This window comes from Pan paniscus, chromosome 12, assembly GCF_029289425.2.
Source record: "Pan paniscus chromosome 12, NHGRI_mPanPan1-v2.0_pri, whole genome shotgun sequence".
Classification (NCBI taxonomy): domain Eukaryota; kingdom Metazoa; phylum Chordata; class Mammalia; order Primates; family Hominidae; genus Pan; species Pan paniscus.
The window spans coordinates 88,508,559-88,527,473 of NC_073261.2; the positions used below are offsets into that span (position 1 = coordinate 88,508,559).

General features: G+C 37.3%; 1 protein-coding gene across 2 annotated transcripts in view; it reads right to left on the reverse strand.

Moving 5' to 3' along the window:
- Window positions 1-18,915, reverse strand: part of RMDN2 (regulator of microtubule dynamics 2) — an 89,877-nt gene that overhangs the window by 39,514 nt on the left and 31,448 nt on the right. For both annotated transcript variants that reach the window (XM_003817642.8, XM_055108048.2), the window contains exons 3-4: window positions 3,741-3,915; window positions 2,637-2,739 (exon numbers count right to left, since the gene is read on the reverse strand). In XM_003817642.8, coding sequence (XP_003817690.3) covers window positions 2,637-2,739; window positions 3,741-3,915 — 278 coding nt within the window. The remainder of the gene's footprint in view (window positions 1-2,636; window positions 2,740-3,740; window positions 3,916-18,915) is intronic.

Sequence of the window (18,915 nt, forward strand, 5' to 3'; positions counted from 1 at the left end):
ACAACCTCCACTTCCCAGCCGCCTGCCTTGGCCTCCCAAAGTGCCAAGATTGCAGCCTCTGCCCGGCCGCCACCCCGTCTAGGAAGTGAGGAGCGTCTCTGCCTGGCCACCCATCATCTGGGATGTGAGGAGCCCCTCTGCCCGGCCGCCCAGTCTGGGAAGTGAGGAGCGCCTCTTCCCGGCCGTCATCCCATCTAGGAAGCGAGGAGCGTCTCTGCCCCGCCGCCCATCGTCTGGGATGTGGGGAGCGCCTCTGCCCCGCCGCCCCATCTGAGATGTGAAGAGCGCCTCTGCCCGGCCGCGACCCCATCTGGGAACTGAGGAGCGTCTCTGCCCTGCCGGCACCCCGTCTGGGAGGTGAGGTCTCTGACCGGCCACCCCGTCTGAGAAGTGAGGAGCCCCTCCGCCCAGCAGCCGCCCCGTCTGGGAAGTGAGGAGCGTCTCCGCCCGGCAGCCGCCCCGTCCGGGAGGTGGGGGCAGCCCCCGCCCGGCCAGCCGCCCCATCTGGGAGGTGGGGGGCGCCTCTGCCCGGCCGCCCCGTCTGGGAAGTGAGGAGCCCCTCTGCCCGGCCACCACCCCGTCTGGGAGGTGTACCCAACAGCTCATTGAGAACGGGCCATGATGACGATGGCGGTTTTGTCGAATAGAAAAGGGGGAAATGTGGGGAAAAGAAAGAGAGATCAGATTGTTACTGTGTTTGTGTAGAAAGAAGTAGACATAGGAGACTCCATTTTGTTCTGTACTAAAAAATTCTTCTGCCTTGGGATGCTGTTAATCTATAACCTTACCCCCAACCCTGTGCTCTCTGAAACATATGCTGTGTCCACTAAGGGTTAAATGGATTAAGGGCGGTGCAAGATGTGCTTTGTTAAACAGATGCTTGAAGGCAGCATGCTCGCTAAGAGTCATCACCACTCCCTAATCTGAAGTACCCAGGGACACAAACACTGCAGAAGGCGGCAGGGCCCTCTGCCTAGGAAAACCAGAGACCTCTGTTCACATGTTTATCTGCTGACCTTCCCTCCACTATTGTCCTGTGACCCTGCCAAACCCCCCTCTCCGAGAAACACCCAAGAATGATCAATAAATACTAAAAAAATTTAAAAAAAAAACAAAAAAATGTATTTAATATTGATGAATGTTGGAACAGTTTACATAGATATACTTGGATTTTCTCAGTAGATATGAAAATAAATCCCCTTGTTCTCCTTGGTTAAGTTTTTATTTATGTTGAAATTAATACATCTCTTCTCTAGAATTCTGTTTCGTATATGGTCTGCAAACTGGAATGCTACAGAAAAACTCCACAAAGCTGATGATGAATATGCAAACAAGAGGGGGAAGCCCTCTCATCCTCCTCCCACTGGGGGAAACTAAAGCACAGAGGTCATTCAGCAAATGAATCTCCAAGTGGAAAAATATAATTACAAGGAGTTTGGTAAAACTTTCTACTTGGAAATAAAAATTACAGAGAACTAGACTGGGAAGAAATCTTTCTTGCTGTGTCTTCCTCTTGCTATCTTTTCTAGAAGAAAAGCCTGGAAATGAGAAGCCTTCGGAATAAATGAAGAATTCAAAAGATTTTGATGTCAAAGTACTATGCTGACATTCAGAGAGATGGCAGGTAGGGGCTTTTGCAAGGACACATTTTGACATCCAGTAAGAGTCAAGGTGAGGTATAAAAATAACAATTTGATATTCTATCTATTTAGTTGTTCTTGTTGTGATGAAAAATTTCAAAAACTTATAAAAAAGTATAGATGTCACAATAATGAACCAACATATAATCATCATTCAGCTTAGACAATTATCAAACAGAGTTTTTAACAAGGTTAATCTTGTTTCATCAAGATACATTGGGAAAAAACATTAAAGTCTGCGAGTTTATTCTTTGTAGTCCCTAGAGTTCTACATTACAGGAAGCAAGATGTGTTACTTTAACTGTGGTTGACAACTGCTGAAGACACTTGTCCTCTGCCTGTTATTGTTTCTCAAACACTGCCACTACATTTCTTGTCTAAGTTTTATAAAGTTAAAAGATGAAATTTAAGTTTTTTTCAGTTACCTATTCTAATATATTCAAATATTTCTGAAGAACATATACTTTAGCCCTAAAATGCCTTTCTGTTCTAAGAGTGTACATTTTTTTGTACCATAATATATTAAAATAGATTAAACATACTGGTTTTAGCTAAGATAATTTAGCTTTAGTTAACATTCACTAGTGATTTACTATAGATCTTTTTTTTAATTACACTTTAAGTTCTTGCATACATGTGCAAAACATGCAGGTCATAGGTATACATGTGCCACGGTGGTTTTCTGCACCCATCAACCTGACATCTACATTAGGTATTTCTCCTAATGCTATCCCTCCCCTAGCCTCCCACCCCCAGACAGGCCCTGTTGTGTGATGTTCCCCTCCCTGTGTCCATGGATTCTCATTGTTCAACTCCCACTTATGAGTGAGAACATGCAGTGTTTGGTTTTCTGTTCTTGTGTTAGTTTGCTGAGAATGATGGTTTCCAGCTTCATCCATGTCCCTGCAAAGGACATGAACTCATCCTTTTTTACGGCTGCATGATTTACTATAGATCTTAATTGCTACTTGAGAATAATCTTTACAAAATGCTTACCAATATTAGCATAATGTTTCTTTTCTTGTGTGTTTGTAGATAGTTCATACATGTCTCCATAAGCACGAGCAAATCGCCACATAAACTCTATTTCATCTCTAAACTGAAAAGAAAAGATGGAGTTGCCTGTTAAATTAACTTGGTAACTTGTCTATTCTATTCTTGTTTTCTACTGCAACTTTTTAAAAACTTAGGCAGGTAAACTGGTATTTATAGATTATTGAATCTATGTATATGCATATTTCGTGTGAAACATTTTTAATCCAAATACTCATGGCTAAGAAATATGACCTAATGTAGTGTTACATTTGGATCTTAAAACCAATTAACATTATCCAGACACTAGCTCCATCTATGCAGAGAAGAGATTTGATAGGCACCAAAATCTAGAAATTCTTCCTGAGCTGTGGCATCCTTTTCTTCTTTTCCTTTCCAAGTTATCTATTATCAATATAATGAGCATCTCAGTTAATATCTGTAAATTGAAAATGCATATACTCAAAAGAGCAGTCACTTTTTTTACTCAAATTACCTAAATATAATCCTGGAGAGCTATCAAGTTTTAGACAATGTGTTTAGAGTTGCTAAACCCTCAGACAAATAGAGATTTATTTCTCCATGGGACACTGCAAACTCTTTTAATTTTTAATTTAATTTAATTTAATTTAATTTTTTAGTGGTGGTGGTAAGAGCTCTGGACAGGCTTTTCTTATTCAGACCCAACACTAAACACTGCAAAATTAACAAATGACCATTGGTAGAAATAGCTTTAAATACCCATATCTGTCTCAAAATATTTGTTAAATATATAAATTAGTAAAAAAAAAAATCAAATAAAAGTAAGTCTGCATAATTATAGCTCTGGTTCTCATTTTTATGACCTTAGAGTCTAATAAACTTTTACATTTACTTTTTTAAAATTTTATGCATCTTAAATAAAAAATAAAATAAATTTTAACAAATTTTAGTCATTTTATAGAGAAATTTTACATCAATCATCAAAATGTGGGAACCATGACACAATTATTATAGTTATAACTGAAAGAGATGGCAGATTAAATTAAAAAATGAAACTATACGAAGTGCTATTGTTATGTCTCTTACCTTTTCTTTGTGGTCACGAAGTAGTTCAAAACTCTCCGACTTGCCAGACTCACTCATACGTAAATGATCTACCTTCTGAAGAAGGACATCTAAATTTAATTCCTCTACATGTGTGTTAAATGCCTTAGGGACTGGAAAACTCTGTTCTTCTGTGTCAGTATTAGCTGTAATATACCTAAAATCGCAGAAATAATCATCAACTCCTTTGAAAGTTAAGTATAATAGCCAGAGCATTCCTTTTAAAATGCAAGTCAAATCATGCCCCTCTTATGCTTGAAACTCTGCAGTGGCACGTGCTTTCACTCAGAAAAAGCTCCAGTCCTAACAGAAGTCTACAAGTCCCTGCGCAATTTGCCCCCGATCTCGTTACCTCTTTGATCTCATTTCCTACTACTCTTCTTATTCAAATACACACAGGTCACCTAGCTGCTCCTTCAATATTCTAATCACGTGCCTACCTCGGAACCTCCACTTGTTGTTCCCTTTAATGAAATGCCGTTTCCTTAGACAGCCACATAACTCACGCCCTCACCTCCTTCAAGTCTCTGCTCCAATTTCATTTTCTCAATGTGGCCCATCCAGATCACTCTAATACCTCAATCCCCACATTCCCTTCATCTCTAACCTCCCTCATAATGCTTTTTTCTTTTCCCATAGCATGTATTACCTTCTAACATACTGTATAATTTACTAATCTACTACATGTGCTGTTTGTCAGTATCCTCCCCAGGAGAATGCAAGCTCCCTGATGGTAGGTTCATTAACTGATGTATCAAGTGCCTAGAACAGCACTATTCACTGAATTTGCTGAATGGATGATACAGTTGTAGGAACTCAGCAGGCACTCAAAACTGTGTGTGTAAACTCACACAAACACATATTTATAGTTCAAGATGATCTAAGTTTAAACTTTAACTTGGTTTTTAAAAATTAATACTATTGCCTACATTTCATTTTTGCCAGCAAACAATACAAACAACTTATTTTTATTAATTCAGACTCTGCCTGTTCTAAAAAGGTTTTAAGGAGGTATACAAGGATATATAACATATAAGAGAATAAATTAGAAATAGTGAAAAAAGACAAAGGCCAAATGTGAATGAAGTCAATATAAAAAACACACAAATTTTAGATAGCTATACTTTTGCTACAAAGGACACAAATGTTCTTCATTTGCTAGCAGCCAATGCAATCAGCTTCACAACTTGTAGCTCCCATTAGATAGAAACAAACAAAAATACTAACAAAGCAAGTTCTTAAATTTCTTTCATATGCCTTATAAAGAAGACACTGTACGAACTGATCTCCCACTTCTTCAATAACATTCTTTACTAACGGAAACTCTACTCTTCCAATTGCTCAAACCAAAAAACTTGGAATCATCCTTGATGCTTTTTTCTTTCTCTTAAGCAATACCCAGTCTGTTAGCAAATCCTGTTGGTTCTATCGTCAAAATACATCCAGAATCTAGCCACTTCTCCCCACCTCTCCCCACTACCACCTTGGTCTAAGCCTCCATCATCTCATCTGGATTACTGCAATGACCCCTTATCACACCTCTTTGCTTTAGTCCTTCACCCTTATATTCTATTCTCAACAGAGTAGCAAGAATAACTCAGATCACGTCACTCCTTTGCTCAAAACCCTCCATCAGATGTCCAAGTCAGAGTGAAAACCTAAGTCCTTTCAGGGATCTACAAGGCCTAACATAATCTGGCCAATACCTCTGGTCTTATCTTCTATCACTTTCCTGCTTGCTCACAGCATTCCAGAAACTCTAACTTCCTTGATATTCCTTGAACATATCAGTCATGTTCCTGCTTTAAACCCTTTGTATTTTTTCTTTCTTCTGCCTGGTATGTTCTTCTCCAGATATTCATATAATTTCTTTGCATATTTCATATCTTTGTTCAAATGTAATCTTCTTATTATTGCAGATGTTATGATTATTTACATAAAAACAAAAATTCTACAAATTATGATTAATAGGAGAGTATAGCAAATTGGCTGAATAATATTAACATATGAAAGTCAGTTTAATTTCCACATATCAGCAAAAAACTACAAACATAATTAAATAAAATATTCAATTTGCAGTGACCTCAGAGAATATCAAATGGCTAGGAATAAATCTAACAAAAGATACGTGGAAATTCAATGGAGAAAATTATAAAAGCATATTAAAAGATGTTTATAAAATGACCTAAATTCATGGAGAAATATATCACGTTCATGGTTTAGAAGACCCAATATCATAAATATGTGAATTCTTTCCAGGTTATTCTATAGATTCAATGCAATTCAAACTTTATAAGCCTAATAGGAATTTTCGTAGAATTAAATAAGATGATTCTAAAAGTTATATGAAAAAGCAAAGAGCCCAGGACAGCCAAAGCACTCTTAAAGGGAGCAAGGAGAGAAGACTTACCCCACCAGATATTAGGACCTACTATGAAGCTATAATAATTAAAGACAGTGTGGTATTGGTACAGCAATAGATGAGTGAATGATAGAACAGAGCCTAGAAACAGACCCACATGCATATGAAAATGTGGTACATGGGAGAGTTGGCATGTAAGATCAGTAGGAAATCAGGCATTCAGGTGGGAAAAATTGTTATCTCTATGGAAAAAGATGAAATTGACACTCTACCTTATATTTTTAAAAAACGTAACTGGATAGTTTAAGAAAATGTTATATATTTTAAAAATCTAGTACAAAATACAGACGAATATATTTTAGTCCTTGGGGTAAGACGTATGAAATAGACATTATGGATCATCTATTCAGAATTAAGGGTCCAGAAATAATTTCTTAAAATTATGATCAGTTTATTTTGATAAGAGTGCCAAGACAGTTTAGCGGAGGAAACAATACTCTTCAACAAATAGTCCTAGAACAAATGGATAAGCAAATGCAAAAAATGAACTCTCACTTCCTATCATATATAAAAATTAACTCAAAATGTATCAAACCTAAGTGTAAGAGCTAGAACTATAAAATGTTTGACAACATTTTATATGTATATGTTTTCTTTCTCATAAGAAAACATAGGAGCAAATATTTGTGATCTTGGATTAAGCAATGGTTTCTTAGACATGACATCACAAGCACAAGTGACAAAAGAAAAAAATGAATAAATTAGACTTTATCAAAATGAAAAACCTAGGTGCTTCAAAAGATACCATTAAAAAAGTGAAAAGATAACCCACAGAATAGAAGAAAATACGTTATGAATCATATATCTGACAAGAGACTTGTATACAAAATATATATAAAACTCTAACAATTCGACAATAAAAAGACAAATAATTCAATTTAAAAATGGGCAACTCTGCAAATAAAAACCACCAAATTATGTAATTTAAGAGATAGAGCTTTATGGTAATAAATAATATATAGCTTTTATAAAGGTATAAAGCTATTATCTTTATGTTATTCTTTATAAGAACAAAAACTCAAATGTTGCTATAGCCATTAAATGAATTACATCAGAATTATGTATCTACTGCAACTTGCTCTCTATCTCTTGCTCTCATTCGGTCTCTCCCATGCACACATAGAATAGTTTTATTGTGAAATCTGCCATATATCCAAATAATTAGGCTTATTCAAATTCTTCTAAAGAATTACTAAAGATGGAATGTCCCTCAGGTTTATTTTATAAAACTAATATAACTGACACAAAAACCAAACATGAATATTACAAAAAATAAAAATTATAAGCCAATCTTACACATAAACATAAATGCAAAAATCCTCAATAAAATATCAATCAAGCTATTGCAAGAAATATAAAATTATGTATTACAACCAAATTGAGATTATACTAGAAATTACAAGCACAGTTTGACATTAGACAATTTCTCTGGCGCAACAGATGAGACCTATCTGATCATTTCAGTCATTACCAAAAAAATTTTTTTTTCCAGTAAATTCCAACACCACTTCAGGACAAAAGAAATACCAAAGCCTTAAACAAGAAATAGAAGGGAGCCAGGTGTGGTATATTCCCAGCACTTGAGGAGGCAGGAAGATCACTTGAGCCCAGGAGTCCAAAACTAGCCTGCGCAACATGGCAAAACACTGTCTCTACAAAAAATTAAAAAATTAGCTGGGTTTAGTGGCCCACACCTGTAGTCCCAACTACTCAGGAGGGTGAGATGAGAGGATAGCTTGAGTCTAGAAAGTTGAGGCTGCAGTAAGCTATGATTGTGCCACTGCACTCCAGCCTGGGAGACAGAGTAAGAAACTGTTGAAAAGGGAAAGGGAAAGGAAACGGGAAAGGGAAAGGAAGGAAAGAAAGAGAAAGCAAGGAAGCAAGCAGGAGAGAAAAAAAAGAAAGAAAAAATAGGAAGGAAGGGAGGGAGGGAGGAGCCTTTCAAACCTGAAAAAGGCTATATGCTAAATACAATAATACATTTCACACTTAATTATGAAACATTAGAAGCAGTCTCTTCAAAATCAAGAATAGAAAAATATGTCCAATATTGCTCTTCTATTCAACATTGTACCGGAGGTCTTTTTGGCACAATATTAAAAGAAAAACAAAAATTATAATAATTGGAAAAAAGAAACAATCTTATTTTTTGAAGATTATTCAATAGAGGACCTAACAAAATTTACATATAAGTAATTAGAACTAATTAGGATTTATAATCAATCTTCCAAAATCAATTTTGCTCTTATACTCTATAAAACAAGAAAATATAATTTTATAAAAATATAACATTTATAATAGTAGGAAAAATAAGATACCTATGAAAAAATTTCACAAAAGTTTTAAAATGAGTTTTCTGGAGAAAATTACAAAATAATATCTGAAAACATTAAAGAATACCTAAGTAAATGGAAAACGATATATTCATGGATAGGAAAATTTAATTAAAACAATTTCATAAGGCTCCACATTAATTTATACTTTTAATGCAATTCTAAGAAAAATTCTAATGGAATTTTCTATGGAACAGATCTGACCCTAAAATTAATAAGGAAAGGCAAGTGCAAGAAGAGCCAAGACAATTTTGAAGAACCAATATCAGAACTGCAGTATAAAGGATAAAGCTAAAGAAACTGGGTCAATGTGGTATTGGTATAGCAACAGGTAAACTGGGCAACAAAAGAGAACATGTACGCTAGTCTATTTCCCACATTGAAAAAAAAAAAAAAACCCAGCTGTGGGAGAATTGGTTTCCTACTTTGAACAGGGGTCTTCTATTTAAAACTGGATATTTCTCAGAAACTTATGAGAAAGTTCTGAAAGAGAATTTTAAAAATAGGGCATATCCATGCATTATTCAGAAAATTTAACTGTATTTATTAACTTTGGGTTAGAAATTAGATTTGTACTACCCAGCCCTCCTCCCAAAGGCATTTCATAGATTATCTGATGTCAAACCTAGAATTTTCTAATAGCCTTTCAGCAGGTCTAGAGAAGTTCATCTTAAGATGTCAAATTTGTTTACAAACATTTGTTCTACATGTACTTTTCTGGTCCTTTCTTCTGCTCTAAATTTTCACAAAAACTATGCCATTGTTCCTATCCCTTCAACTCTGCATGATCAACTGTTTATTTCAATAGCAACAACAGCATCTCTGAAAGCATAGTTGCATTATTTAGGGAGAAAAAGACATTATTTACTGTGAAAATAAAAGAGTGTATTTACATAAGTACATCAGGAGTGAGTTACACTGAAATAGGTCCTCATTTCCCCATGAAAACACCATGTAAACAACAACAGACTTTCTTTTTTTTTTTTTTTTTGAGACAGAGTCTCGCTCTGTCACCCAGGCTGGAGGGCAGTGGTGGGATCATGGCTCACTGCTGCCTACGCCTCTGGGTTCAAGCGATTCTCCTGCCTCAGCCCCCCGAGCTGGGATTACAGGTGCCTGCCATGGTGCCCAGCTAATTTTTTTGTATTTTTAGTAGAGACCAGGTTTCACCATGTTGACCAGGCTGGTCTCGAACTCCTGACCTCAAGTGATCTGCCCACCTCGTCCTCCCAAAGTGCTGGGATTACAGGCATGAGCCACCATGCTTGGCCTTGACCCATTGCACCTAGCCTAACAACAGACTTTCTGAAATATCTTTGTGGGAGACCTAGAAACTACCACATACAACATGTCCTGAAATTTTATGTCATCTAGAGCTTCAGTAAGTATGAGGGGACTTCAAAAAGTTCATGGAAAAAAGGAATTAAAAGATAAAAATACAAAACATAAACTTTATTTCTCAGCACATAATTCATCAAGGTCAAGACAATTTTGTAAGTGAAGATACCAGCCATTTAGTCCATCTCTAAAGAACTGAGGGTCCTGGGAATTGAACCATATCAATGTTGTCTTTTGTACATTATTAACTGAAGAAAAATTGGTGCTTTAAAAAAATTTTTTTAAGATTAGGAAACAAAAGTTGAAAAGAGCCAAATCAAATGAGGACTCTAAGGTGGAAGCCTAATGATTTCCCACTGAAAGAAACTCTTGCAAAATTGCCCTTGTTCGATGAGAGGAATGAGCAGGAGTATCGTCATGGTGGAGAAGAATACTCTGATGATGCTTTCCCCAGAATTTTCCTACTAAAGCTTTGACTAACTTTCTCAAAACACTTTCATAATAAGTAGATGTCATCATTCTTTGGTCTTCTAGAAAGTCAACAAGCAAAATACCTTGAGCATCCAAAAGTCTGTTACCATGACATTTCTCTTGACCAGTCTGCTTTTGCTTTGATTGGACCACTTTCACCTCTTGGTAGCCATTGCTTTGACTGTACTTTGTCTTCAGGATTGGACTGCTAAGGCCATATTTCATCTCCTGTTATGATTTCTTAAAGAAATGCTTCAAGATCTTCATCCCACTTGTTAAAAATTTCTCTTCAAAGCTCTGTTCTTCTCTGCAGCTGATCGTGATGCAACAGTTTTAGCACCCATTCAATGGAAAGTTTGCTTAACTTTAATTTTTTAGTCAGAATAGTATAAACAGAACCAACAGAGATGTCTATGGTACTAGCTATTATTTCTGCTATTAATCATTGGTTTTCTTCAATTAGAGGACACAAACAAAATTCATTTTTTTCTTGCAAATTGATGTGGAAGTGTCTCTGTGGGCTTCATCTTTAACATCACCTCATCCCTTCTTAAAATGAGTTCTCCATTTGGCTTATTTCTTTCGGGCACTGTCCCCATAAACTTTTTGTAAAGCATCAATGATTTCACCATTCTTCCACCCAAGCTTCACCATAAATTTGATGTTTCTTCTTGCTTCAATTTTAGTAAAATGCAAGTTGCTCTGATAGGGGCTCTTATCAAACTAATGTCTTATCCTTCTTAGTGTCTCAAACTAGATCTTTTTCAGATATATTATGGTGAATTAGCATAAGCTTATTTTGGTGCAAAAAACTGTGAAACCAGTGCACAGTTTTTTCATAATATTCATTTTCCATGAACTTTTTGAAGACCCTCTCATATGATAACTGAACTAAAAATTTACTGGAAGGGACCAACAGAAGACTCAAACAGGCAAAAAACAAACAAACAAACAGGCAAACTTTAAGACAGGTCATTTGAAAATATTGGTTCTGAGGAACAAAAAGAATAAAAAATGAAAAAAAAGTAAATAGAGCCTAAAGGACCTATGGGGCCTCATGAAGCAGACATATACACATATTGTAGGGGTTCCAGAAGGAGAAGAGAGAGAAAGTGGCAGTAAGCTAATTTGAAGAAAGAACGGCCAAAGCCCAAATCTAGGAAACACAATGAAATACAAATGTAAGAACTTTTTTTTTTTTTTTGAGACAGAGTCTCACTCTGTTGCCCAGGCTGGAGTGCAGTGGCATGATCTCGGCTCACTGTAAGCTCTGCCTCCTGGGTTCATGCCATTCTCCTGCCTCAGCCTCCCAAGTAGCTGGGACTACAGGTGCCCGCCACCACACCCGGCTAATTTTTGTGTTTTTAGTAAAGACAGGGTTTCACCGTGTTAGCCAGGATCGTCTCGATTTGACCTCGTGATCCACCTGCCTCGGCCTCCCAAAGTGCTGGGATTACAGGCGTGAGCCACCACGCCCGGCCACAAATGCAAGAACTTAACAAACTCCAAGTGGGATAAACCCAAAAAGATCCACACCAAGAATATCATACTTAAAGTACTGAATGCTAAAGACAAAAAGAATCTCAAAAGCAGCAAAAGAAAAGCAACTCATTACATTTAAGGATTCCTCAATAAAATCATCAGCAGATTTCTCAGCAGAAACTTGCAAACCAGAAGGCAGTGGGATGATATATTTAAAGTGCTGAAAGAAAAGAGAAACCTGTTACCTGAGATTTCTATAAACAGCAAAACTGTCCTTCAAAAATGAGGGAGAAATTAAAATATTTCTAAATAAAAGCTGAGGAAGTTCATTATCACTAGAATTTCCCTACAATAAATGCTAAAAGGAGTCCCTCAAGTTGAAACAAAAAGGACCTTAGACAGTCACTTGAACCATACAAAAATATAATATTCTCTAGTAAAGGTAAAGACATGGGCAAATATAATAGAATTATTCTAAGTTTGGTTCATAACTCCACCTTTTATTCTTTTACATCATCTAAAGAGAAAAGTAAAAAGTAATTATGAATCTATATTAATGATTCTAGATTAATGATAATACAACATAAAGATGTAATTTGTAATATCAACAAAATACATGGGTGGTGGAGCTGGAAAGGAGTAGAATTTTTGTATGCAATTAAAATTAAGTTGTTTTGAATTTAAAATATGTTGTTATAACTTTAGGATGCTATGAATAATCCCCATGGCAACCACAAAACATATTTATAGAATATATGTAAAAGGAAATCAAAACATATCACTAAAAAAAAAAAAAAACTAAACACAAAGAGAGGTAGCAATGGAGAAAATGAGGGACAAAAAAATCTATGGCATATACAAAACCAATAACAAAATGAAATAATAAGTCCTTTCCTATCTGTAATGACTTCAAATATAAATGGGATTAAATTCCTCAATCAAAAGGTATATTGGCAGAATGGATTTTAAAAATTGGGATTTGACTATATGCTGTCCAAAAGAGACTAATTTTTGATCTAAAAACACACATATGTTGAATGAGGAAGGACAGAAAAACATATTTCATGAAAACAGTAAACAAAAGAGAGTGGGAGTGGCTATACTATTAGACAAAATAGACTTTAAGTCAAAAATTGTACAAGGGACAAAGGCAGGACATAATAAAAGAGCCAATTACCAAGAAGATATAACAATAACACTAAATGCACTCAACATCATCCTTCCTCAATATATGAAACAAACACTGACAGAATTGAAAAAAGAAATAGCAACACAATAATAGTAAAAGTAAAATAATAATACCATAGTAATACCATTACTTTAATAATAAAGTAATAGTAAACGAATTCAATGACCCAATTTTAATAATGGATGAAACAACCAGGCGGATGATTAGTAAGGAAATAGAGGACTTAAACGTCACTATAGACCTATAAACCTGTAGGACCTAAGAACACATATAGACCATGCCACCCAATAATAACAGAATACACATTCGTCTCAAATGCATGTGGAATATTCTCCAAGTAGATAATATATTAGGCCATGAAATAAGTCTTAGTTAATTTACAAACATAGCAATTATATGAAGCATATTTTCTGGATCACAATAAAAATGAAACTAGAAATCAGCAGAAGAAAAACTGGAAAATCCATAAATATGTGAGAATTAAAAAACATACTTTTAAACAACCAATGGGCCAAAGATGCAATCACAAGGCAAATAAGAAAACATCTTGAGTCAAATGAAAGTGAAAACATAAAATACCAAAAACTTACGGGATGTAGCAAAAGAGGTGATAGGAGGAAAATTTATACCTGGAAATGCTTACATTAAAAGAAGGAAGATTTTTGTATGACGGACTCAACCAAAGAAACTCACGTGTATGAAGCCAAATTAATAAATTCAAGGGTATAGTAACAGAAGCACCTGGAGAAGCTCAGGCTTAACTGCCAACTATTAACCACAGATCGACTGTTTTCAAAATGTTTCACAGAGCCCTAGATTTGAAAAAAGATGCTTCTGTGGTTCCAGGCAAGATGGCTGACTAGGAACAGCTCCGGTCTGCAGCTCCCAGCGAGACCAACACAGAAGGCAGGTAATTTCTGCATTTCCATTTGAGGTACCCAGTTCATCTCACTGGGGCTGGTTAGACAGTGGGTGCAGCCCACAGAGGGTGAGCCAAAGAGGGTGGGGTGTTGCCTCACCCAGGAAGTGCAAGGGGTTGGGGAACTCCCTCCCCTAGCCAAGGGAAGCCATGAGGGACTGTGCCATGAGGGACCGTACTATCTAGCCCAGATGCTACGCTTTTCCTATGTTTTTTGCAACCTGCAGACTGGGAGATTCCCTCGGGTGCCTACACCAAAAGGGCCCTGGGTTTCAAGCACAAAACTGGGCAGCCATTTGAGCAGACACTGAGGTAGCTGCAGAAGTTTTTTTTTTTTCGTACCCCAGTCACACCTGGGGTGTGAACTCCAGAAAGACAGAACTGTTCACTCCCTGGGAAAGGAGGCAAAAGCCAGAGAGTCAGGTGTTGTTGCTCAGGGGATCCCATCCCCATGGAGCCCAGCAAGCTAAGATCCATTGGCTGGAAATTCTCGTTGCCAGCACAGCAGTCTGAAGTCTACCTGGGACATTTGAGCTTGGTGGGGGAGGGATGTCCACCATTACTGAGGCTTGAGCAGGCAGTTTTCCCCACACAGTGTAAACAAAGCCACCAGAAGTTCGGACTGGGTGGAGCCCACTGCAGTGCAGCAAAGCCATTGTAGCCAGACTGCCTCTCTAGATTCCTCCTCTCTGGGCAGGAAATCTCTGAAAGAAAGGCAGCAGCCCCAGTCAGGGGCTTATAGATAAAACTCCCATCACCCTGGGACAGAGCACCTGGGGGAAGGGGTGGCTGTGGGCACAGCTTCAGCAGACTTAAACGTTCCTGCCTGCTGGCTCTGAAGAGAGCAGCAAATCTCCCACCACAGCACTTGAGCTCTGCTAAGGGACAGATTGCCTCCTCAAGTGAGTCCCTGACCCTTGTGCCTCCTGACAAGGAGACATCTCCCAGCAGAGGTTGACAGACACCTCATACAGGAGAGCTCCAGTCAGCATCTGGTGGGTGGCCCTCTGGGACAAAGCTTCCAGAGGAAGGAGGAGGCAGCAATCTTTGCTGTTCTGCAGCCTCTGCTGGTGATACCCAGGCAAACAGTGTTTGGAGTGGACTCTCAGCAAACTCCAGCAGACTTGCAGAAGAGGGAGCTGACTGTTAGAAGGAAAACTAACAAACAGAAAGCAAAAACATCAAAATCAACAAAAAGGACGCCCATGCAAAACCCATCCTAAGGTCCTCACCATCAAACATCAAAGGTAGATAAATCTATAAAGATGAGGAAAAACCAGTGCAAAAATGCTGAAAATTCCAAAATCCAGAATGCCTCTTCTCCTCCAAAGGATCACAACTCCTTGCCAGCAAGGGAACAAAGCTGGATGGAGAATGACTTTGACAAATTGACAGAAGTAGGCTTCAGAAGGTGGGTAATAACAAACTTCTCCAAGCTAAAGGAGCATGTCCTAACCCAATGCAAGGAAGCTAAGAACCTTGATAAAAGATTAGAGGAATTGCTAACTAGAATAACCAGTTTAGAGAAGAACATAAATGACCTGATGGAGTTGAAAAACACAGCACAAGAACTTCATGAAGCATACACAAGTATCAATAACCATATCAATCAAGCAGAAGAAAGGATATCAGAGATTGCAGATTAACTTAATGAAATAAATTGTAAAGACAAGATTAGAGAAAAACGAATGCAAAGGAACAAACAAAGCTTCCAAGAAATATGGGACTATGTGAAAAGACCAAACCTACGTTTGATTGGTGTACCTGAAAGTGTTGGGGAGAATGGAACCAAGTTGGAAAACACTCTTCAGGATATTATCCAGGAGAACTTCCCCAACATAGCAAGACAGGCCAACACTCAAATTCAGAAAATACAGAGACCACCACAAAGATACTCCTCGAGAAGAGCAACCCCAAGACACATAATCATCAGATTCACCAAGCTTGAAACAAACAAAAAATGTTAAGGGCAGCCAGAGAGAAAGGTCAGGTTACCAACAAAGGGAAGCCCATCAGACTAACAGGAGATCTATCTGCAGAAACCCTACAAGCCAGAAAAGAGTGGGGGCCAATATTCAATATTCATAAAAAAAGAATTTTCAACCCTGAATTTCATATTGAGCCAAACTAAGCTTCATAAGCGAAGGAGAAATAAAATCCTTTACAGACAAGCAAGTGCTGAGGGATTTGGTAACCACCAGGCCTGCCTTACAAGAGTTCCTGAAGGAAGCATTAAATATGGAAAGGAAAAACCAGTACCAGCCACTGCAAAAACATACCAAAATACACAGACCAATGTCACTATGAAAAAACTGCATCAACTAATGTGCAAAATAACCAGCTGGAATCATGATGACAGGATCAAATTCACATATAACAATATTAACCTTAAATGTAAGTGGGCTAAGTGACCCAATTAAAAGACACATATTAACCTTAAATGTAAATCGACTAAATTCCCCAATTAAAAGACACAGACTGGTAAACTGGATAAAGAGTCAAGACCCATTGGTGTGCTGTATTCAGGAGACCCATATCACGTGCAAAGACACACATAGGCTCAAAATAATGGGATGGAGGAATATTTATCAAGCAAATGGAAAGCAAAAAAAAGCAGGGGTTGCAATCCTAGTCTCTGATAAAACAGACTTTAAACCAACAAAATAAAAAAATGAAGGTCATTACATAATGGTAAGGGGATTAGTGCAACAAGAAGAGCTAACTATTCTAAATATATATGCACCCAATACAGGAGCACCCAGATTCATAAAGCAAGGTCTTAGAGACCTACAAAGAGACTTACACTCCCACACATTAATAATGGGAGACTTTAAAACCCCATTGTCAATGTTAGACAGATCAACGAGACAGAAAATTAACAAGGATATTCAGGACTTGAATTCAGCTCTGGATCAAGAGGACCTAATAGACATCTACAGAACTCTCCACCCCAAATCAACAGAATATACATTCTTCTCAGCACCACATAGCACATATTCAAAAACTGACCACATAATTGGAAGTAAAATACTCCTTAGCAAATGTAAAAGAACAGAAATCATAACAGTCTCTCAGACCACAGTGCAATCAAATTAGAACTCAAGATTAAGAAACTCACTCAAAACTGCACAACTACATGGAAATGGAAAAACATGCTCCTGAATCACTACTGGGTGAATAACAAAATTAAGGCAGAAATAAGTTCTTTGAAACCAATGAGAAAAAAGATACAACATATCAGAATCTCTGGGACACAGCTAACGCAGTGATTAGAGGGAAATTTATAGCACTAAATGCCTACAGGAGAAAGCAGAAAAGATCTAAAATTGACACCCTAACATCACAATTAAAAGAACTAGAGCAGCAAGAGCAAACAAATTCACAACCTAGCAGAAGATGAGAAATAACTAAGATCAGAGCAGAACTGAAGGGGACACAGACACGAAAAACCCTTCAAAAAAATCAATGAATCCAGGAGCTGGTTTTTTGAAAAGATCAACAAAATAGATTGCTAGCCAGATTAATAAAGAAGAAAGGAGAGAAGAATCAAATAGACACAATAAAAAATGATAAAAGGGATATTACCACTGATCCCAGAGAAATACAAACTACCATCAGAGAGTACTATAAACACCTCTATGCAAGTAAACTAGAAAATCTACAAGAAATGGATAAATTCCTGGACACACACCCTCCCAAGACTAAACCAGGAAGAAGTCAAATCCCTGAATAGACCAATAACAAGTTCTGAAATTGAGGCAGTAATTAATAGCCTACCAACCATAAAAAGCCCAGGTCCAGATGGATTCACAGCTGAATTCTACCAGAGGTACAAAGAGGAGCTGGTACCATTCCTTCTGAAACTATTCCAAACAACAGAAAAAGAGGGACTTCTCCCTAACTCATTTTATGAGGCCAGCATCATCCTGATACCAAAACCTGGCAGAGAAACAACAAAAAAAGAAAATTTCGGGCCAATATCCCTGATGAAGATCGATGCAAAAATCCTCAATAAAATACTGGCAAACCAAATCCAGCAGCACATCAAATAGCTATCCACCACAATCAAGTCAGCTTCATCCCAAGATGCGAGGCTGGTTCAACACATGCAAATCAATCCATCACATAAACAGAATCAATGACAAATGAGACCAATGAGATAATCTATTGATTATCTCAATAGATGCAGAAAAGGCCTTCAATAAAATTCAACACGGCTTCATGCTAAAAACACTCAATAAACTAGGTATTGAGGGAACATATCTGAAAATAATAAGAGCTATTTGTGACATACTGAATGGGCAAAAGCTGGAAGCATTCCCTTTGAAACCCAGCACAAGACAAGGATGCCCTCTCTCACTACTCCCATTCAACACGGTATTGGAAGTTCTGGCCAGGGCAACCAGGCAAGATAAATAAATAAAGCATACTCAAATACAAAGAGAGGAAGTCAAATTGTCTCTGTTTGCAGATATCATAATTGTATATTTAGAAAACCCTATCATCTCAGCCCCAAAACTCCTTAAGCTGATAAGCAACTTCAGCAAAATCTCAAGATAAAAAATAAATGTGCAAAAATCACAAGCATTACTATAAACCAATAATAGCTAAATCATGAGTGAACTCCCATTCACAATTGCTACAAATAGAATAAAATACCTAGGAATACAACTTAGAAGGGATGTGAAGGACTTATTCAGGAAGAACTACAAACCACTTCTCAAGGAAATAAGAGAGTATACAAACAAATGGAAAAACATTCCACACTCATGGATATGAAGAATCAGTATTGTGAAAATGGCCATACTGCCCCAAATAATTTATAGATTCAATGCTATTCCCATCAAGCTACCATTGACTTTCTTCACAGAATTAGAAAAAACTACTTTAAATTTCATATGAAACCAAAAAAGAGCCCATATAGTCAAGACAATCCTAAACAAAAAGAACAAAGCTGGAGGCATCACACTACCTGACTTCAAACTACACTACAAGGCTACAGT